At 34.3% G+C, this 17,826-nt stretch overlaps 2 protein-coding genes and 1 long non-coding RNA gene across 3 annotated transcripts; all 3 read right to left on the bottom strand.

Moving 5' to 3' along the window:
• On the bottom strand, nt 1-2,951 carry LOC126769793 (cuticle protein 16.5-like). Its single transcript, XM_050488705.1, has 2 exons — nt 2,916-2,951; nt 1-819 (listed from the first exon to the last, which is right to left on the bottom strand). Exons 1-2 carry the CDS (start codon nt 2,949-2,951, stop codon nt 1-3), a joined length of 855 nt encoding a protein of 284 aa, XP_050344662.1.
• Nucleotides 2,952-6,545: 3,594 nt separating this feature from the next.
• Nucleotides 6,546-8,424, bottom strand: LOC126769566 (uncharacterized). Its single transcript, XR_007669389.1, has 2 exons — nt 8,316-8,424; nt 6,546-7,073 (listed from the first exon to the last, which is right to left on the bottom strand). It is a non-coding gene; the product is annotated as an uncharacterized LOC126769566 (long non-coding RNA).
• An 8,024-nt stretch (nt 8,425-16,448) lies between these two features.
• On the bottom strand, nt 16,449-17,547 carry LOC126769792 (uncharacterized). The gene is made up of 2 exons (XM_050488704.1): nt 17,536-17,547; nt 16,449-16,853 (listed from the first exon to the last, which is right to left on the bottom strand). Exons 1-2 carry the CDS (start codon nt 17,545-17,547, stop codon nt 16,449-16,451), a joined length of 417 nt encoding a protein of 138 aa, XP_050344661.1.
• Between the last annotated feature and the right edge of the window lie 279 nt (nt 17,548-17,826).

The following is a 17,826-nucleotide window of genomic DNA, read 5'->3' as shown; positions in this document are numbered from 1 at the left end:
TTACCAGCCGCTGCCGTGGCCCGAGCCATACCCACTGGCGTAGCGAGCGCCAAGCCCGTTGGAGACGCCGGAGGAGTAGCCACCAGCTGGTACTAATTTCTTTACCGTGATCACTTGGGGAACGGTGACCACTTTCTGTACATTTATAATTCGGGGAACGTTGATGACTTTCTTAACGTTTACAATTTTTTTAACAGTAACGACACGGTCTGCTGGTGCCGAGTATGATACAGCAGGGGCTGCATATCTGATGGCTGGAGCGGAGTAGCTTGATGCGGGGTTAGCTGAATAGCTGAGGCCAGCCGCTGGTGCGGAGTAGCCAATACTAGGAGCCGAGTAACTTAATGCCGGGGCTGACGAATAGCCGAGGGCGGGTGCGGAGGCAGCGTAGCGGACTGCGGGTGCTGAATAACTTATAGCAGATGCTGGTGCTGAGTAACTAATAGACGGGGCGTGTGCTGAGTATCCAATTGACGCTGAGGGCGCGTAGGAGGTAGTGGGTGCAGAGTAGCTCACAGCAGGGGCTGAGTAGCTGACTGCGGGTGCGGAATAACTAATTGCAGGTGCGGAGTGACTTGCTGCGGGGACGGAGTAACTGACAGAAGGTGCGGAGTAACTTATTGCAGGCGCGGAGTAACTAATTGCAGGTACAGAGTAGCTGTCAGCGGGTGCGGAGTAGCTCGATGCGGGTGCAGAGTAGCTGTACCCATTTGAACCACCATTAGATAATCCGTTAGAGGAGTGAAGGCCGCTAAGGTAACCGCGCTTCTGGCGAACGTTGTCAGCCGCAGCGCATGCCACAAATACACAAACCACTATCTGAAATAAAATACCAGGAATTTAAACTCGGCATATAAGTGTTTATATTTATGAAAAACTATTCGAATTAATAACAAAAAATAATGTATTGGCTGCTCATATTTCTATGATAAGCAAGAACCTTAACGATGTTACTTTTCTCGTTAAGCACACGGATGAAATTGTAAGGCATTTATGACCGTGCGTCTCGATGACAGAACGACCGTGTTTCACACATTGTTCCATTATACACTTTGTACTAATTGTTTAAGTATATTTAGCTAAGTAAGCTTTTACTTACAAATGTCTTCATGGTGATTTTCTATAATAACTTATTGACAGCTCGCTAGTTAGTGATGTCCCATAGAACCCTGACAGCCATATATATATCTATTCATAGTTAACAATGTCGCAAGTCTGTCCTCGTCTCATCAACCTTCCTCTACTTGTGTTCATTAATTTATGATTTTTCATAATTTTCTTATACGAGACCTCAAAATCGAATTTAAATTAGCATTTTAAATGTGAGTGTGTGATTATGATATAAAGTATGAGAGAATGAATTATACTTTGTCTGATTTTGAAATGATTTAAATTATTCTATTGAATTCAAAAATTATAGTCTTAAGAATTCGGAAAACATTGATGAATTTAGAAAGAAAAGATTTTTTTTTAATTCATATCATTTAAAATTATTCATTAACACCTTTAAACTGAAAATTACATCGAGTGTTTATACCAAAGTGTTTAAATTATTCAAAACTTATAATTAAATTTATTATTATTTTATAAATAAATGCACAACAACAACAAAGCTGCACTGTTGTAGCTGAATATAAGTTTGCTGAATTGTGCACAAAGGCGTGTGAACTTTAAACTTGAATAATTCGAAATTGAAGTATTATTGTAATTAGGTTGCAGAAAAACTATTACGTATAATATTATTATTTTAAGTAGTAAAAATTACAACTATTATATATTTTTGGCGCATTTGCATTGACAACTATACCGCGTAGTATCATTAAATTAAGTAACGGAATCCTCGGTTCTAGTCAACTTCTTGGAAACCACGATATATTTGTTCTTTTGGTGTTATGATCCCTTATTGTGTTGGAGCAGTCTCGGCCTTATGACTGAAGGAGACGCTTGAATCGTTGCAGGTCTCAGTCTTACAAATATATTTTTCCCGGCGAGATGACGTTTATTTGGTTAAATAAATAACTTATAAACGTAATGAAATTTTGAAATGAGAAAAAAAAAGTTTTAAAATATATGTATTCATTAAGTCTTCCGTCCGCTTATTTCAAAGAGTCCTCTAAAACATTTGTCAAATAGAATAGCACGTTAACTATTACAACAATTATTTAATTAACACAACTTAAAATTAAGTGTTAAGTAAATAAATATCATGTATTTTAAATTTTCATTTTTAGTAGATAAAGAATAAATAAATTGATAAATATTTATGTCACAATTGAGTAACTGCTTAAAATATAATTTTTGCTCTGAATTTAAGTGGTTTACCTCAACATGCTCAACAAACTTTCGATAATCCGAATCGCGACTTTCGATGTACATAGGAATTGTGTAATAATGTATGAAAAAACTTCTCATTAATATTGCAAAAAAGCGAAAAAACTTTTTGACGTCATTCTTGGGTATTTTGAAATTGTCCCCAGCGTTACGTTTTTGCTTTTATGTTAAATGATTTTATTTAATTCTTATGTAGAAATATTCTTTTAAATATTTCAAATTATATTATTTTGTGTTAATGGTATGAGCTTACCTGGGGTACGAAGCGATCGCTACCTGAGCGTTTTTTTAAAATATCGCTGGAATAACGCATTCTAGCGTTTCCCTCATATATGTGGGACTCGCCTGCGCTAAAAGCGTCGGAATACTCACTAAAAACCAGCAGTACCCATTCCATCTTTGTGGGGGCGTCACAAGATCGCTTGCGCATCCTACCATTACGCCTCGACGGTTAGCCCACCTTAGCGGGCCTGTTCCCGTTTACCCTCCTTGCACCAGTGACGCTTAAGGCGGGGGAGAAGTTGCGCATAGCATCGGCTCCTACTTCCCTGGTTTTCTTCGGCGGTGCGGGTCAGCGAAGGTACTCCACGCTCCCGCTCCGCGGCCTCCTTCTGCGACATGATACTCGCAGAATAAGACCATCTCCATCTAGCAGTTCTTGCCAACTATCGCTGCAAGGGAATGTCTCTGGGGCCCCCACGCATCGCATCCTTCTGCTCCTCTAATATTGAAAATTCTACAAATTTATAAAATTGGACAAAAAAAACCTACTAAGTTCCTTTCCTTCGTACTCTTCAGGTTTGGGTTTTGTATTTCTCGAATCAGTTGTAGTTTATTCTCTGTCTCTCTATATAAGTGAGTTTCAAAATATTTTAATTCATACAATAAAATAGCAGTTTATTGAAATAAAATAACTCATTTTATTTGATTCATTTTAAATGAGTAATTACATAAAACGCGACCTGTTAAGTGTGTCTTTTGTAATATGAGGCATATTCAAAGTTCGTTATAACTCGTACAAAACTGGTTTGAGGCGAGCATTAATTTGTGGGTCAACACTGTGAACGCCGCGACGCGCAGTGGTCTGTCAACGTCGCGTCTTTAGAGTGAGAGGAAGAAGCGAAGAAATGGCACCGAACATCTTCCCACTTTTACTTTTTCGACGAAGTGAGTGAAAGGCATTCGTGTAAGTAGTGACGCCCACTATTGATCCAATAGTACACTTACTTGGTAAGCACTTGGTGCTTATAGTTCAGATAATCGTTACGTGTATTATTAACTAATATATTATTTTAGATTATCATTATAGTATTTATATTATTACATTTATGTGCCTCGACGATGCGTAACTTTAAGTACCTTCAATCAGTTATGAAAATAAAATATATTTTTACCTAAGTCTAAAATTAGTATCGTGAAGTAGTTACTTTGTACAATCTATTATTGAATGAAAATATGGTTTATACAATCTACGTATTTAAGACACGTACGAAATGATTTGCTTCCTCGTTTCTGATACGCACCGCTAAGGTCTGGAATACCCTCCTGACCTCCGTTTTTCCCACCACCTACAATATACAATATACCTTCAAGTCAAGAGTGAATAGGCATCTTCTAGGCAAGCGCGCTCCACCTTAGACTGTATATTCACTTTCAATCAGGTGTTATATCAGTCAATGGCTGGCCTATACATTTAAAAAAAACAATTATTATTATGAATTGGTCGTTGGTGTACTTTTCAATAAATAAATAAAAAGTGGCAGCGGACTCCTCCTATACGCGTGACGCGACTCTTTTAGTTTCATCTTTGTTCTGTGGTCGTGACTCAGTATATATTTAAAATCAGAAGGCTGTTTTAGTTTCATAAATTCAAAAAATCAATAAATTTAATTTTTGCAACAAGCTATAAATTAATACAGACAAGTGTCAATGTGGTTTCTCTATTTGTAATACGATTCGAATCAACAGTTGTCAGTTAGTTTCAAGTATACCGCAATAAATACTGACACACTAGAGAAGTTATCTGTATAGCTGTGTGATGGTAACGCTCCAATGCTCCTTAAAGGGGGAGGAGGCCAAGCAGTAGGGTACTCGCTGTCACTATCACTACTACCCTAACGAGTTGAGTGCTTTTATTAAATTAAATTTGTATTTGTAATATTTCATATGAATCATATTAAAAAAACTATTGTTATATTTGTTAAATGTAATTGCTCACTTACAGGACCTTGGAGAAGGATTTCGTTTCGCTCTGAATGTTTTATTTAATTTGGTTTTAGTAATCTGAAATTAACATAAAGCAGGAGCGTATTACGCTTTCTATTGATACTGTACGTCTTGATATATGAGTCATCTTTTCTCTTATTAATTGTTTATTTTGATTGTGAGTTTGCATTGCTCGATGTTGATTCCACTAATAAGTAAAATAATAATCTTTCTTGCTGACTTTGTGTACAAATAACGCTGGTAGTCTGAACTGAAGGTACTGTCGTTGGGATGCACGACCTGCGCGCCTTGCGGCTCTGATATAATTGCAGTGCATTGCTATTGATGTCACTTATTCATGTTCAGAGAGAGCAACAACTAATTAAGAGGATCTTATTTCTTAAACTTATCAATGTTCAACAGTATTCGTTGTTTTAATTTAAAAAACAATAGAAAATCGAAAGGTCTTTACTTTTTTGTTCGTTATTTGATTTTCATCTTGATTTTGACCAGTTGTTTTTAAAAACTTAAAATTTGCATACAAACTAAGTCTACACTGGCGAATCTTGAATAACACCAGATGATTTACATAAATGTGTTCAATTATCTATGAATCTTTATTAATGCAACAACTAGTAACGTGCAATAAAATTATAACCTATTTTTGATGCATTCATTACACTTTGCAAATGCATGACATTAATTGTCATTCATTTTTGCATTAATTGTCTTTTACTTATCAAAGCATATTATGACTATTTATAAGAAATATCTAAATTCCATTATATATTTAAAAGGCTATTAACCTCGATGGACACTACTACTTGTTTACCGTTTGAACTGCCCCAAAACTATTATTTATTAACTGTCTCAGGTGACTTTAAGGCGAGGCGCTCAACATGACGCCTGAGTCACAGCCAGGTGGAGCGCTCATTGAGCTAAATAGCGTTTTGCAACGAACCTTCTGCTGATATTTAACGTTGTGTAAATGATAGCTCGGTTTGAGCGGGTATAACCAAAACCGGGCGAGATTTATCAAGGCTGTATGTTTGGAAGTAAGCAATCTCTATCATCTTAATACATTTCGCTTTCTTTGTCTGTCATTTTAAAACGTTTTGTGGAAAACGAATAACAATTTCAGTTAGGTGCATTTTTTTTAATTAGATTTAAAATATGTATGATAAAATTATTTATAAAGAAGGATAGCAGAGAGTCACTTGTATCGCCTTGCGGTAAGTGGTCTCCGCGCAAAGTGATTAGAACTATGAGAGATATAAACTATTTCTTATTTACACTGCCGGCCGTATCACCTAAGATATTTGTCCCTTGTCTACGCCTGTAATTCCAAAGATTTACTCCCAAACTGGAACATAACAGTTTTAAATCGGGCCCTACTTTTCACGTGCTTAATTTATGTATATAGTTCAAATTAATTCTCGTTATCAGCAGTGAAGGCAACTATGGTGAGAAAATTTGCATGTATCGGATTTGAATCTGCTACATATTATGTATCGACCAACCAGCGTTAAAGCAGCTTGGCGGAATAGGCTTCAAACGTTCTTCTTGATAGGAGAGGAGGTCTTACCCCAGCTGTGGGATTTTTACAGGCTCTTACTTTATTTTCGTGAGGCGAATAACATCTACGCCGAATAATTCATAAAACTTCATGGCGATCACGACCGCTCTGACAAGAGTGTCACGACGAAGAAGAAGAACTTTATTTTACCGTCAATACCCTGTTAACTGTTAAATACGTTTTATGCCTCTCGTGCCTGTAATTATACAAGCTCATTCATTCTTCAAATTGAATTATAGCAACACAAAAATTGATAAGTGGGTGGTGTACACCGAGACGGACCTTTACAATGTCACCGGATTTAAAAAAAAAAATACAATAATAAACAATAACAAAATAAACAAAAATATGATTATTTATAGATGTATGTATGATAACTATAACGATTTTATGAAATGTAATAAAATGACTTGTTGACAAATAAAAAGGTATATTCGGTCATAAAATAATAATTATATTCATTACAATATACAGGTACGTGTTACATCACAACTTGTTTTGAAGCGGCGATCACATTATCGCAGATACACGTTCCTGTTACTTGAAATATTATATTTAGAATTTCGAACAATATTACATACAATAATACAATAAAGAATCATAATTTGAGAGAAACTTACAACAATTTGAGAGAACAAGGTACAAGTAGGTGACTTTTTGTTAAGCAACTAATTTTCAAGAAACTTTATTGACCGTACTTTCTTGCAATTAAAAAAAAAGGTAAATGTTGGTCACGGATCCGTAGTATTTACCACCAGCCACTGTTCCAACCGCTCTTCCACCCACCACGGTTCCATCCGCCGTTGTTCCAGCCGTTGTTGCCTGACCAACCGCTGTAGTAAGACGGGTAGGCGTAGGACCGGGAGTACACGAGAGGCGAGCTGTAGCTGGGGTACCAACCACTGCGGATGTAACCCGCAGATGCCGCGCCCAGCGCCACAGCCACCAGCATCAGGCACGTCTAATTGCGTCACAGATAATACATACAATACAGTTCATCAGTATTTCTAGGATAACATAATTTTTATCAAGGAATAATGATAATAAACAGATATTGTATTTTTCACATTAAACGTACTTTTATATTGATTTTATGTAATGCATTTGTTTTACTTTAATTGATACTTGTTATAAAACATATCGTGATTAGAATGATCAGATAAATACATATACTCCGATGATTTTGATTTATACTCCGAGCCAAACAATTTATTGCAACTAGCAGTGTGCACTAACGCTTGTTATTATAGATATGATAACAAAATTATTTTTGTGTAGCCTACAATATAGCCGCTCTATCTTAACGCTCGGGAGACGCCCGCCTGATCTGATCCACACATAAAATCTGACTTTGAATACAATGATCAGTTTCAGCCTTTCGTTTGGTGGTAAATCAAACTATCAACAAAAGTCAACTGCGTATGGTCAACTTGCACTCGGGCGGCTGTAATAATCTGTTTTTTTCTTTCTTGTAGTATTTCAAAACACACTAAACAGTCCCCCAAATTAATGATTAATTTTGTTTTACACTTAGATTATACGTGCTTCTCATTGCATATTGTTATTTCTCAACTTAAAGGTCGCGTGGATAGTTGTTGTTTTGATCATACCATCTTGGTTTATTGTTTAATCGTCACTTGTATGCGGTTGGTCGAACGTTCAGATTCGGCGCTTCCAAAACGAACACTTTAATTTGCCTTTGACAGAAATAACAAATGTCAAATTAAATTATTTTTTAATTATTTTTTTATAATATCTAACACAAAACCATTTGTAATTATTTAAATAAGAAAATATATATCATTTTTAAAAATGGACGGTATTAAAGTAATCAGTCTTTCTGTTACTAGTGAAGGCAATAGTACGGGTTTATCTTTAAAATATTTACCACGTTAAAATAGCGTATATACCAGAAGTGAGCCGGAGATATGTAGTAATTGATATCAGGTCATTGAATGAGAATCGATTTCAGTTAATCTTCCGGATATCACTCTTTTCAAGTACTATTTCACTGTCAAATGACTGATGACTGACGAGGGTCGTTCTAGAATCTCGCTTAGCGAATGTTAAATAGAAAATGTTTTTTTTTTCAAATTCCACCACAATTTCTGTCGTCTCTTACAATATTTGAGCTGTAGGTGTTACAGAGATATAATGATAAATAATAATTTTTAAACGAAATAAAACTGTCAAAGAAACTTACAAGGAGTTTCATTGTTGTTCGAGTGGTCGGTTCCAGTAGAGACGACTTAATATGCGATTGAAGTGCATCTTCATCCTTATATACGGCCCGAGATCCGCACCCAGTAACGACCTGCACACGGCTAAGCGCAAGTTAATTGCATAAAAATTCATGATTCCATTTGGACTTTACGTGCGACGTCGAGGACGGCTTCTCCTACGAATTTTAACGTATAATTAGCAACCAAATTCACCATTGACATAAATTATTCTTATAAATATTGAGCCGACAGTAATTTATAAAATGATGTTAACAATACAACTCAATCACTACACACACAACGAAACGAGACACTCTAAATGCGTTTCCGAAAAGGAGCAAGCGCTTCGAATCAAAGCGATGGCGTGGGTTTGCGGAATGCAGTCGTATCGGCTGAATCTTCATAAGGTCAAAATACTACGCTGTTCCTTCATAAACGAAGAGTCACATGGGTTGGGTTATCGAATTACTCAAATCAAAAATTCTTTGATGAATGCTAAGGAATAAAGCTGGATTTTCACTATGGGATATAATATAATATTAGTTGCACTCCGGGGTTTAAATGCATATCACTCATTCTAACTTTGAGTAGAACCGTTTACTCTTGATGTGTAATAGGTGTATATTAGTAGTAGTAGTAGTAGTAGCATATATTGCAAACTATAAATATAATTTCAGGCAACCGAGCAATTGTTTCAATTTATATTACACTTCCGTTACTCCACCATTGACACATGAAAGGGGGGGGGGGGCTTTCATGCGTCTGTATTGCTTTCCTGTCTATCAGAGACCGACTCATATCAATGGGTAGGTACGGTTTTTCGTGCTAAAAAGTATTTCTGAGCGGTTATGTCAATTGAGTTTAATATTTTTATGTATTACAGTTTTTAATGAAAAGATTTTAAGCCTAAGGTAAGGTATAAGCATTCGCCAATCGATCTATTCGCCCATACAATAAAGTACTAAGAGACTGTGTGTGTGGCCCGTTATTTAATTTTTTATTAAAATAGTTCACTTACCACTCATAGACATTGGCACTAAAAAACATTAACCATCCCTTCCATCGCCAATGCGCCACCAACCTTGGTAAATAAATTGTTACGTCCCTTGTGCCTGTAGTTATACTTTCTCATTCGCCCTTTAAACTGGAACACAACAATGCTAAATATTGCTTTTTGGCGGTTGAATATGTGATGAACGCGGTACATACAAATGGATCAGACGAAATCTTTGCGCCGGCTACTTCGCCGCCGCACCGTTGGCCACCATCATCATGTTTGATGTTGCGCGTGAATTTTATTGTTGCCGTAAATCCTAAGTTATTAATTTAAGCTAAGCGTATAGTTTAATTTTCAAAGTTCGATAGGACATCGCGTCCGATCAACTTTTATATACTGTTATAGTTTTAATAATAAAAAAGTATTAAAGTTAAAAACCTACTATTCAACTATTTGTAGTTTACAAATAATAAAAGGCGTGAGTAAATAATAGTCTAAGCTTAGTACTGTTCGCTCCCGTTATCACACATGCACTCACACCGCGGCATTTTTCTTAATTTTTGCGTTATTATACCAGTTCTAAATTCTAAACGAAAGGTCCGATTCGAATAATTTAAAGAGAATAATTAACCTTTATTTAATTTCATGACATGAATGTCATCATCTTTCGATTATATCCGTGCTTTTATTGACTTATTTGAACAAAAAAACAGTTATTGTGACTTAACTATAATAGTTAGTTGTATAGCCTCGCGGACTTTTTTCTAAGTAAAAATGACTACTACAGACATTCAATACATTATTTTAGGCATTATAAGTTTTCGCAGTTCTCACCAAATAATGAATTCCAATTTTCGTAGGGATTTCTAATTTTTTTTAAGTGAGCTTCGGGTATTATAAAGTTAGAAACAATCGAAATAAGATATTTACCTGCGGTAAAATGTAGCCTATATTTTAAGTTAAAACTGTTTTATACATCGGTGAAAACCGCATTTAATTACACGCAGTAGTTTCTGCGTGATGCTAGTACAAACATACAAACAGACAAACAAAAATTCTAAAAACTGTTGTTTTAATGCTTGCTGACTTCTATTGCTTTAATAAAGACTTATTTTTTTTCCAATATCTTTAATATACAGACATGTTACAATTTTATTATTTGTATAGATAAATCATCAAGGTTACTGGCATCAAAAATTTTAATACCATATTTAAATATTTTCCTTTTTAACTTTTATAAATATTTTAATTTGCTCAGGAGTCTTAATTTCTCTTTTATTTATTTATACATTAAACCTCTGATAAACAGTAATAAGCTACGTTTTTTTTAATGGCTTGTTGAAGGCGACAATTAAAATAATAGTATAATATTATTTTAATCACCAGCTCTAATTGATTGATCGACACAAAGCCCCCGAGTCGCGCTCGCGACATTAATCAGGTTACAGTGTATGCAATTACAACTAATTGTCTACAATATGTTAAAGCGTCTTGAAATAAATTACATTATTACATTAAATTGCGGCGGAAGATTTGATTTACTTGTAATATATGTATATTATGATTAAAACTCGATACGATCATTAAAATATTTGCATTAAATTACCGATAATATCTTATACTGTTTGTGAAATAATAAACGTTTGCTTATTTGTCTAAAGAGCGCCAGGACAATCAGTATGACGACGATAAATTGAACTCTTTGACTAAAATGTAAACATTGAAACCGAGAGTTAATACCGAAGTGGTTCGAGTTACAGAAAACCTTATCCAGAATGTGTTTTTGTTTCCGTAACATTTTCTATCTGAATTATGCAAGACATTATTTTGTAATTTTTTTTTAAATTATGGTCGTGACATGTGTTATTGTATTAATGGTCTTGATGATCGTCTTGTATACAAATCTCCTTTATTTTTATAACATTATTTAAACAACGCCAGCAATCAATCAATCAATGAATGAATATAATTTATTCGCTTGGTGATTACAAGTTGATGTAAAAATAATAGCTACAGTCTGTTCTGCTAATATTGGCGTACAAAATATACTTGTAAATTCAAAATACTTTAAGCCGCATTACAATATATTGAGAATTTTTAGTGTAATATTTGCCGAGTTTCTTTCACCGGTTCTTCTCAGGGCTGGTTGTTTCTTTTCCGAATCGATGGTAGTTTCTAGTTAGACTATCAATAAGCAAGTGTAATGCTTCAATGTTGAATAAAGTATTTTGATTTTTGAATGATATTGTGATTGAAACAGTAACTAATAAAGTATAAATACGAGAAGCATAGAGCATGCATACGCCTTTCCTGGGGCGAAGAATTCGATGCTTTTTAGCCGCAGTTATTTTGTTTATTACCACTCAATGAATTTAAAGATTTTAGTGATGAATATAAAATGTAAAAGAATTATTCGATAAACAAATATAAAGATTACATAAAGAAAACTCGTCTCAGAGCCACTTAAACAAATAATAATGTACTGTGTCTTTAGTTTTGTGTGTATGTACATTGATATATCGTAATATATACACACTAAGTACATATTCGGAAGAGCTTGCATGTGCTCCATTTGAGTTTATAGCGCGGGTTTGACCGCGGTTTTTTTTATTTTAACCTCTTTTAAAAACCATTTATTATAATTTGAATCTCCTGTTATAAAATCTGCAAATGTCAAAACAGTTATTAAGATAATATGCAGCGACCACACTCGTTATTTGTTTGATATAATTCGCATGCCGGTAGTGTATCATGTGTACCAAATGCGTGACCTGACACGTAAGACTTAAGCTTCCAGCATTGTTTGATAAGATTAAGATAATAAGATTTTTATACATGTAGTAATTATTATTTAAAGAATACAAGCCTATTTTGGGATAATTGAAAAATTGTTACCACGATTATATTAGCTGGCGAAGTAGCGCTGTGTGTTTTATGAATAACTGAGTATATTATTATTTCATATTTTTTAATATACCACAGATAGAAATACCGGGTTAATCTTTTTCATTTAGTTTTGAGGTTAAGCAGATATTGTTTTAGAAATTCTTTTAAATAAGTTTTTGGTTGTTTAGTTTTGAAAAAGGTAAAATTTTATACCGTTACCATCTACAGCCCTAATTCAGCTCTTCAAATATTCTGAACAATTAGTGTGACGTCAAATTATTACAAATGTTACGAATGTGTGTTCACGGGTTTTAGTACAATGTGAATGCCGTATTGTGAAACCTTTTATAGGCCTTTATTACTTTTTTATGCATCGACGTGCTTACTCCGAAGTCAGTTGTTTCAAAACCTAGAGATATTGTCATTTGCTCTCCGCGACATATTGTTTGCTATGTCACAACAAACGCGTAGAAGTAATTTGATTTCAATTCAAACGCACATTTATGCTTATTAATTTTATATTTCTTTTATAAATAAAAATCTTCCGCGTTACCAGTTTATATTAAATAAAATAATATGAATGTTTGTTGACGAGTTTACGATGGCCTTCATAAAATAATATAATATCGATGCAGCGATCACCGGGCGTGTCGGATTGACTATTAATATTCCAAGCACTTAGCTGTTTTGTAATATTCTCTAAATCCATAAAATTTTCAATATATTCTTTAAAATTTTTGACTATATTCTAATGAAGACCTTACCCGCGCATTGCGGACTTCAAATAGATATATTTTTTAACGATAACAAAAAGGAGCTTTATGTAATGACCATACATCTCTTGCTGTAAGCATGAGATAAATTAATGTGTATAATAAGGAGGTTGTAGGTGAAACGCTATATTAAGCAAAAAATACGCTTATATATTATAAAAGTAAGGCGTTATGAGGAAGAAGACGTCATCCCTCCTGGCGTTCGAGCTCGAACGTTATGCTGAATATGTGAGCAGTGAATACAGATTCACCGATACTGCAGCAGTTTCCCAAGGTACCGATGTATACGACGACAACTCTTAAGTAAAAAATATAAATATATAACATAGCTTATAAATCAATGAATACCAACCGAATGGACCTTTCTGTTGCCTCAAAGAAGAAATTAATGTTATATTATAAATTATATGAGCTCGGCTATTATTCTCGTATATAAATTGGCCTATCAGTCACTAGTTATATTTAAAGATATTTTGTATAATTTTGTTTAATTTTTTTACTCGGTGTATTTAGGACGGGTACCATTCATTCAGCATATATTCTACCTCCAAATCGCAATACGTAGTATCATTGTGTTGCGGTTGGAAGAGGAAGAGTTAGCTAGTGTAACTAAAGGCACTACGATCATAACATCTTAGTTCCCAAGATTGGTGGCGCATTGGTCATGAAAATAATGGTTAATATTTCTTATGGCGTTTTCTTATGGCGTCAATGGGCGATGGCAACCACTTATTATCACCTCATCTACCGGCCGCCTACCTATATTGTAACAAAATTTGATATATTGAGTTGACGAAACGGAGTGTGTAATATATAAATTATTATTATTGGAAAAGTAATCTCACAAGAAACACCACGTGGTACGTACTTGTGGCTGTCAAAAAATAGATTGTGTCATCTGCGAGGTTCTTGTTTCACAACGATCTGTAAACTGCCGTGTATCATATTAATAACTTTATGCCCGGTTTAGATCCATTAAGCAATCCAGTACTGGACTAGATCGCTGGACTGGAATAATGTAAACCGGGCATTATAGCTTGTTGGGATAAGCAAGTAGAATAAAAATGGCATTTGTGTGATATATCAGAATTCAGTAACTGGCACAAACGTAATGTTAAAGTAAAATACGCTTTTCAAGTTACAATAATTAAAAGAAGAAATAAAATATAACTTAAATAATAATATCTTCTACGACCTTACTTACGACTTACGACTCATATAACTTTTGTGTTCTTATGACTATTTATTTAACAATTCGAATAAAAAAGCTTTGATCCGTCACACAAAGTAACGGTGTGGCCGCAATTATTATCCTGTTCACCTCAACTTCTATTTTGTACAAATTTATTTTCGACTTTGATTTTATTGTTCAAACATAGCTGTATTTTTATTTAATCTTAGCTTAGAACAAACTGTAATTATTTAATCCGTGGGAGAATATAATTAGAAGCCAATTAACTTATAAATGTACGACGTTCTAGGTAAATATTATTAACTAGTATTAGGGCTTTGCGCAAGATCGTCTGGGTAGGTATCACCCACTCATCAGATATTCTACCGCAAAACAGCAGTATTTGGTATTGTTGTGTTACGGTTTGAAAGGTGACTGAGCCAGTAAAATTACAGACACAAGGGACATAACATCTTAGTTCCCAAGGTTGGTTGCGCATTGGCGATGTAAGCGATGATTAACATTTCTTACAATGCCAATGTTTATGGGCCTTAGTGACCACTTCCAATCAGGTGTCCCATATGTTTATCTACCTACCTATTCATTAAAAATAAAAGTAAATAGTCGAATGACTTATTTCCGGTCTAAATTAAAAGAGGAACTTGAAACTCGATATAAACAAAATTGTTTGATACACCGAGTATTGGTGTTCTTTAATAATAATTAACGGTCGTTGAGACAACAACCTTGTTGACGACCAATTTAAAATATTCAGTTCATTTTGAATTTAATTTAATTACTATAATATGATAATGTAATATATATTCATAATTCATTCAAAACTAAAATAATAAGCACATAAATATGTATTATGCATAAAACATATTTATTAGTTCGTAAATAAAAATATAAAAAAGAGCGGATATGATATGTATAATTATGTAGAAAAATTATACAGCATATTTGTATTATTCTCTTCGTTATTAGATTTAAAAATCACTAATAAAAATATACTTTATTCAAACAGATAGGCTATTCAAAGTACTTTTAAATTGTTATTTTACACGATAAACCAAAGTTACTAATACTTCGGAATATAAATTCTATCAAGAACTGTCGAGAAACTGTATGAAAATTAATTAATACTAAACCATCTTTGTATATTGAGAGTAGAGTTGTATGACATGTTTATATTAATGATGTCATTTAAACATAAGTTTTAAGTGTTTCACTCGACAAATGTAGTGGGAAATAATATAATAATAATAATAATAATAATAATAATAATAATAATAATAATAATAATAATAATAATAATAATAATAATAATAATAATAATAATAATAATAATAATATCATTATTATTATGGGACATTATTCACATACGGCCGTCTGATCTCAAACTAAGCAGAGCTCTTCTATAGTAGAAATAAGACAACTGATATACTACATATATTACTTTTCTTTTGTAAATAAATGCTTATATAGACACACAGATTCAGGACAAACAAACATGTTTATGCAAACAGACAAAAATATCTGTACTGGGTGGGAATCGAACCCACAGCCTTCAGCGTGAAGGCAAATATCTACCAACCGGCCTGCCAATATAAATATGTATGTAAATATGTAATGACATTTGAAAAATTTGAAATAATTAAAATCATTATAATACTAAATAAATACTATTATAAAACAGATCTGTGTGTTGTGTCAGCCTGTCTGAGGCTTTTGTCTCTGCTCTTCCAAATTACAAAATTTGAAGCATAGATTTTGTTTGCGTAAAATGATTATAAAAATAAAATTAAACGATATTTTTGTTCCGTGATACGTACGGAATCAGCCTTGACTTAATATCCGAATATAGACCGATGAACATCATAAAATTAATTTAGGCAGTAATTTTAAACGACTTATTATTAGTCGCACAAACGCCGTTTACTGAAGGCAATCCACATCAAAGCGCGGACCGCGGACGAACGCTCGGCTGCCGGTTGTTACATATCGATTATCACGTAGAGCCGTTCATGCAAACGTGTTATCATTTTATTTCTCAAATTCAAAACAACTCCTAACGACAGAACACAAAAACGAACTAAAGGTTTTAAATAAATATACTTTTATTAATGAATACCTCTTTATTTTTGTACTAAAGTTTGTAAATTTAAAGCTTCATGAGATTATTTGATATCTTGTACTTCCATTTTTAAATATTATTAGTTACTCATGTGAGGTTTCATGCAATCAATTGGTGGGATTGATAAAAAATATTACAGAACAAAGATGTTTAGCACCACGGGTCAGCATTGTAGTTGTTGCCGACGTTCTTCGATTGCCAAGTTACTGGCGCCGTGTTGTAGGTCTGGACTGGCGCACTCTGGATGGTTTGGACTGGTGTGTAAGTTTGGTAAGTTTGGATTGGTGTGTAGGTCTGTGCTGGTGCGTAAGCTTGGATGGGCGTGTAAGTCTGAGCTGATGAGTAAGACTGAGATGGTGTGTAGGTCTGAGCTGGTGCGTAGGTCTGAGCTGGTGCGTAGGTCTGAGCCTGTTCGTAAATCTGAGCCGGTGCGTAGCTTTGCACAGGCGTGTATGTCTGGACCGGAGCTCTGTATACAGCTTGTTGTCTGACGGGGTAAGTGTACGTGACTGGTGTCTGCACGTTGTAGGTCTCGACTTGTGGTGTATAGGAGTACTGAAAATAATTGCAACATTTTAATGTAATTTTCGTTAGAAATAATTAAATGCGTTGATGTCTTTTGTATTGAACACATTAAGAATGTTATTAATAAGTAACTTAATATATAAATCCTTTTTTGTAAAGAATAATTAAAATAATTAGACGAATTATATAGAACTTTAAAACTTTATTGTAGTCATACTGTAAATTTTTACTTACGGCAGGGCGGACATTGTATGTAGGCTGTGCGACAGCAGCAGTGGGCTGGTAGGTCACTTGGTAAGTAGGCTGTACGGATCTGGACTGCAGGGAGGTAGACTGCAGTGTGTTAGACTGATACGAGGCTGAGTGCTGGGTCTTGGACTCCAAAGCGGTATGCACCACCGGTGAGTATTGGTGGCCGTAGCTGCGCTTCTCACGCGTTACCGGTCCACTGCTCACCGCAGCCGCAACAGCGAGGATAATCTGTAGAACATATCATTTAATTGAAAATAATATTTTGTGCTCTAGAAGGAAGGAAATCTATTTAAAATTATTGTTATTATTCTTAAAACTACAATGGCTTGCATTATAATTGTATATAATTATTATACACTACACTTATTTTTCTGTACCATAAAAGATAAAAAAGTTATGTAAACAAAAAAAAAATACATTAAAATTTGAAACGCCTGTAAATTTAAAAGAAGCAACTTACCAAAACCTTCATGTTGCTATGGCAAAGTAATTCCAAACAAAGTATCGCGGCCGCGGGCTTTCACAACTATCGAAAAAATTTTGCGAACGGCTTTTATATAAGATAGGACAGGATCTAATAATAAAATTCTTATTAAATCTTGTCCGGCCCAACGAACAGGATTCCTCCGAAACTCATATATCTAAGATTAATGGATTATTTTAGGGTTCAGCTTGATAACCGGTCGAGTGAGTCGAAAATTACAATTTTATGATGCTGGAGATTCTTGCATTTTTTTTATTAGATCAAAGA

The sequence above is a fragment of the Nymphalis io genome, chromosome 7 (assembly GCF_905147045.1).
Source record: "Nymphalis io chromosome 7, ilAglIoxx1.1, whole genome shotgun sequence".
Classification (NCBI taxonomy): Eukaryota; Metazoa; Arthropoda; class Insecta; order Lepidoptera; family Nymphalidae; genus Nymphalis; species Nymphalis io.
Note: the sequence above shows the minus strand (reverse complement) of the source record. Positions and strands in the feature narration are given on the sequence as shown.

Excerpts from the sequence above, each read along its gene's own strand:
- LOC126769793 (XM_050488705.1), bottom strand. The coding sequence starts at position 2,951 with ATGTCGCAGAAGGAGGCCGCGGAGCGGGAGCGTGGA. Across the intron at positions 820-2,915 it reads CCGCGGAGCGGGAGCGTGGA|ATAGTGGTTTGTGTATTTGT; the intron begins GTACCTTCGCTG and ends ATTTTATTTCAG.